The sequence below is a fragment of the Chrysochloris asiatica genome, unplaced genomic scaffold (genome assembly GCF_000296735.1).
Source record: "Chrysochloris asiatica unplaced genomic scaffold, ChrAsi1.0 scaffold00249, whole genome shotgun sequence".
Lineage (NCBI taxonomy): Eukaryota > Metazoa > Chordata > Mammalia > Afrosoricida > Chrysochloridae > Chrysochloris > Chrysochloris asiatica.
Window position 1 is genome coordinate 1,709,363 of NW_006408767.1, and position 5,237 is coordinate 1,714,599.

General features: G+C 44.6%; 1 protein-coding gene across 1 annotated transcript; it reads right to left on the minus strand.

The window, feature by feature from the left end:
- Positions 1-3,064: 3,064 nt before the first annotated feature.
- LOC102839793 (putative T-complex protein 1 subunit theta-like 2-like) lies at positions 3,065-4,705 on the minus strand. Its single transcript, XM_006873700.1, has one exon. It carries the CDS (start codon positions 4,703-4,705, stop codon positions 3,065-3,067), a length of 1,641 nt encoding a protein of 546 aa, XP_006873762.1.
- Between the last annotated feature and the right edge of the window lie 532 nt (positions 4,706-5,237).

Below are 5,237 nucleotides of genomic sequence, written 5' to 3' on the forward strand. Positions count from 1 at the left end.
TCTGTATGCTGAGCAAATAATCTGAGAAGTTGGATTATACAAAAAAGAACATGGCATCAGGATTGAAGGAAAACTCATTAACAACCTGTGATATATGATACAACCTGTAGATGATACAACCTTGCTTGCTGGAAGTGAAAAGAATTAAAAATAGTGATGAAGATCAAAGAATGCAGCTTTCAGCATGGATTGCACATTAATAGAAAGAAAACAAAGATCTTGACAACTGGGCTAATAAATAACATCATGGTAAATGGAGAAAAGATTAAAGTGGTCAAAAACTTCATTTTGCTTAGCTCCACAATCAACAATCATGGAAGCAGCAGTTAAGAAATCAATGATGTATTTCATTAGGCAAATCTGCCACAAAAAATCTTTTTACAGTGTTAAAAAGCAAAGATGTCACTTTGAGGATTAATGTGCTCCTACCCCAAGCCATGGTATTCTCAGTCACTTCATATGCATGTGAAAATTGGACAAAAAATCAGGAAGACCATAGAAGAATCAATGCATTTGAATTATGGTGTTGGTGAAGAATACTGGAAGTACAATAGACTGACAAAAGAACAAACAAATCTGTCTTGGAAAAAGTACATCCAGAATGCTCCTTAGAAGGAGGATGGGAACACTTCATCTCTCATTCTTTGGACTTGTTCTCAGGGGGATATCAGTCCCTGGAAAAGGACACATCATGCTTGAGAAAGTGGAGAGTCTGTGAAAAAGAGGAAAACACTCAATGAAATGGATTGACAGAGTGGCAGCGACAATAGGCTCAAATATAACAACAGTTGTGAGGATGGTGTAGGACCTGGCAAAGTTTCCTTCTGTTATGCATAGGGTCACTGTGAGTTGTAACTGACTTGATGACACCTAACAACACTTCTTTCAAGGCAGATTTGTTTGTTCTTTTCGTAATTGTTCGTTTGGCATATTCAAAATTCTTTGTCAATACCATAATTTAAATTCATTCATTTTTTTTCAGTCTTCTGTTCACATGCACATACCATCATTGTTGTTGTTAGGTGCCCTCAAGTCGGTACCGACTCATAACAACTCTTTGAACAACAGAACGAAACACTGTCCAATCCCAGGCCAACCTCACAATTGTTGCTACATTTGAACCCACTGATGCTATCACTGTGCCAATCCATCTTATTGGGGGGTCTTCCTCTTTTTCTCTGATCCTCCACTGGTCCTTCCTGACATCATTACTTTTATGGAATTTAAGATTTTATAAAAGAAGTGAAATTGAAGGCAGGTGAGAAATATAAAAGCACTGAGTTATGTTCAGTGTGATGTACTGGTGATTCAGTGGTAGGATTCTTGCCCTCCATGTGAAAAGACCCAGGTTCAATTCCTGACCAATGTATCTCATGCATAGCCACTATCCATTTATCAGTGGGAGCTGTGTGTTGCTATGACACTGATCAGGTTTCAACAGAGCTTCCAGAGTAAGATAAGACTAGGAAGAAAGCCTGGTGCTCTACTTCGAAGAATCAGCCAATGAAAACCCTGTGGATCGCAACAGGCGGATCCTCAACTAATCCTGGAGTTGGCACGGGACCTGGCAATGTCCCTTTGTTTGTGGGTCCCCATGAGTTGCGAGGTCAACAGGCATCTAACAGTTAAGTTCACTAAACAAATGAAGATCATAAGACATATAAATGTTTTTATAAGTTAGTATCAGTAAGAATAAGTTGATATACTTAAATGCATCATCCTTTGTTCCTTTAAAAAAATAATAATAATAATACTTTTCAGGACTATATTTACCCGCAGTTTGAACAGAATGCTTGCAAATTGACTTTTTTTGCCTCTAATATTCTCACTCTAGGACATTTATTTCATGTGTCTGGCTCTCCCCAAATATTTTTTTGTTATGATTTTAAGAGATTTCAGCTTCCATCTCCTAGATTCTCCTCCTAGATTCTGTTCTTTTCCTAAGAGGCAGACTAACTTGGAAGGTTAGAATGGAAGAGCTTTGGGTAATACTCATATGTGCTGAACCTATTCAGTCCTGCTTAAATCCCCTCTTTAATACCTACACCCCACTGCTATTAAATGGGTTCCAACTCATAACGACCCTATGACACTGGATTTCTGAGACTATTAAATCTTGACAGGAGCAGACAGTCTTGTCTTTCTCCTGCAGAGTGGTTGGTGAATTTCTGACCAAACTGCTACCCTTACAGTTAGCAGGTCACTGCAGATCTTACAGTGCCACTAGGGCTCCTTTATTGCCTGGCGGTGGTGGTGATGTGTGTCAAGTCGATTCCAACTCATAGCGACCCTGTACAGGGTTTCCAAGACTGTGAATCTTTATGGGAGCAAAAAGCCTCATCTTTCTCCCGCAGAAAGCTGGCAGTTTTGAACTGCTGACCTTAAGGTTTGCAGCCCGATTCTTAACTAACACACTACCAGAGCTCCGTTTTATTGCCTAAAGGTATCCAAATATGACCCTAATTTCCTTGTACCAGATGCCTCTTAGCCTTCTCCACATCTATATATGCTCATTTTTCTTTGTCTTATTCTTTACCCCAAGGATACTTAAAAACAAAAACTTGTATTTCTGCCTTCCAGTTTCTTCCCTTTCTTCTTTAGTTTTGGCCTTCAAAATACATTCCTTTTTTTTTTTTTTTTTTTGCCTCCAAAAAATCACCACCAGAATGATTCTGACTTCTGTCATCTAGAACGTCATGCACTGCTCTTCCTTGGATGGTTGGGAAGATATTATTACACTTCCCTTTGCATTCCTAAAACCCAAGCACACAATTAAGAAATTTAGGAAATCAAGTTCTTATTTTAGGAAAGGAACAGAATCTATAGAATATAGGAAATAAAAGAGAACAATCTGAAAAGAAATTAAATCAGTGAAAAGCACTGTTATTTTCCATTCCTTTAGGTAGCATTTCTCCTTAAAAATAAAATTACTCTAAAAATACTGAATATGGAGGGAATAAATCAGGCAAACATTCATTTGGGGACACTTGTGCACTCCAAGACAATCCCCACTTTATTGAGGCTGTTGCTACTTATTAACGCCAAAGATGTTTTTTTTTTTTTTTCACAAGAGATGGGTGTTCTTTGCCTTTTTAGAATTAGAACTCAAGTCCTCCTGTGGAGTGGGGATTTTCTTGGCCACTACAACTTCATCTACAGTCAAAAGCTGTCTCACTACATCAGCTACCACTTTAAGTCCTTGAGACTTGGCCCTAAAGGTATCCCATACCTGCTCCTTGGCCACATCTATTACCCTTTCTGTACCCATTCCTATAAGGAAGTTCCCAGCTTGGTGAGCTCCATACATTTCTGCCATCACATTGGTAACAGCTAAGCCTGCATTCTCAGCCAAGGCTTCAGGAAGAGACATCAGGGCCTGGGCAAAGGCTAGGAAAGCAGGACCACCAGGCCCGTCCAGTTTGCTTCCTTTTTCTGAGAGGATTTTAGCCAGAGCCATCTCTGTAGCCCCAGCCCCCGGAAGTAGTCTGGGATCCTGGCACAGCTGGAAGTAGGCATCAATCCCTTGGTAAGCAGCCTGCTCTGTACCCCTTAGCCCCTCAGTTGTGGGCCCCCTGAGGATCAAGGTGAGAGCAGGTGTGTTTGGACAATCCCATTCAAATGCCACAGCCAAACTTTCTCCCACCTCCTGTCCATAGACCCTCTGGCACTTTCCTGGCACCAAGGGAGGAAGCAAATAAGGCAGCAAAGGTGTGCCCAACACCTCACTCAGGTGTGCCACCTCCCTCTTGGACTTGGCTTGAATCACCATGATTCCAAACCTATCGGCTTGTATTAGGGCCTTCTCATCGATTTCCCCCCACACCACCACTACATTAATATTCATAGCTGCCAGATGGGACACCTGCTCTTCTATCAATTGTTCACTTATTTTCCTGAATTTCATTAGGTCATCAGGACTAGAGAGACGGGCAGTTGCTGGAGCATTTGGACTGGCTGGGCCAAAGGGGCAGGCAAACAGAGCGATCCTGGCGCCTCGTAACACCACGGTTATTTGTCCGCAGGGTTTCCCGGCCACAGCCAGCCCTGGGAGCAGGCACGAGTCCTCCAGTGTGGCTCCGCGCAGTGTGCACACGCCGAGGCGCTCTGGGTTAAAGTGTCCATCTAGCTCCCTGGTGGCCCAGCATGCTTGAGCCACTAACCTGGTCAAGAAGCCCGTAGGGAACAGAGTGTGGGTATTCATCACAGAATAGAGGGCCCAAAAGGGGTCTTCCAAAGGACCCAGAGATCGGATCACCAAGGAGGGCAGTGTAGCCTGGACCTCCGTGGCGGCTGCTACATAGGCCTCCTGGAGCTGTGCGCGGGGCAGGCCAGCCCTCAGCAAGAGCTCGGCCTGCTCCAGCAGGGCTCCTGCCAGGAGGACCACGAAGGCAGTGCCATCGCCTCTGCTCTCAGCTTGGGTCTGGGCTGCTTCCCGGAGGAGCCAGGCGGCCGGATGTTCCAGCTCTAAGACTCTGAGGATGGCCGCGGTGTAGCCGGTGCAAACCGTCTCTCCTGTAGCAGTTACCAGCAATTTCTGGCGCCCATGGGGGCCATAGCAAGGCCGGATGACGTTGGCTAAGGTCTGGGCTGCCGCGGTGCTGCTCAGCACGTTCTTCTCTCGTACTCTGGGAGCCCAGGTGTCCTGCCTTGTGCTTTGGCTCAGTAGCTTGGGCAGCTCCAGGGCGGAGGGGTTTCTGGTATCCATTGCCTGTGGGCAGAAGAGAAACTACCATGGGCTTCTGTGGTGCTCTAGAAACAGCAGCTGGATACCCTGGACACTAACTAACAAGTCTTCGAAGCTGCTCATGAGTTCAATGGAAATAAGGAACCCAAAACCCATAAGCTGTGATCGGTGGACGTCAAGATAGGCCACGGCTCCGATTCAAGGCTTTGCTTCCAATCTGATGAGGGTTCATCCCGAAAGCACCATCAAAATAAAGTCTGTGAAGGATCCGGGCTCTTGGGCCCTCTGGATCCTGGGAGCTGAAATAGGATCTCTTGCGGACAGTCACACGGTGACAACTGGAACCAAGGTCATGGAATGAGGTCACAAAAGGAGCGTTAGAATGAATCAAGGTGGCCCTGCCTGCCCACAATAGAAGTTGGGCCTACTTGTCCTGCTTGTCCTGGTTGAGATACATAAACACCTATACCAGGCTCAAGAGTTTCTTTTAACCACCTGAAATAATAAGGAAATCAGGTGGAAATGCATATCCACTTCCATTCCTGGTGAAACG

Coding starts and splice junctions, on each gene's coding strand:
- LOC102839793 (XM_006873700.1), bottom strand. CDS start 4,705: ATGGATACCAGAAACCCCTCCGCCCTGGAGCTGCCCAAGCTACTGAGC.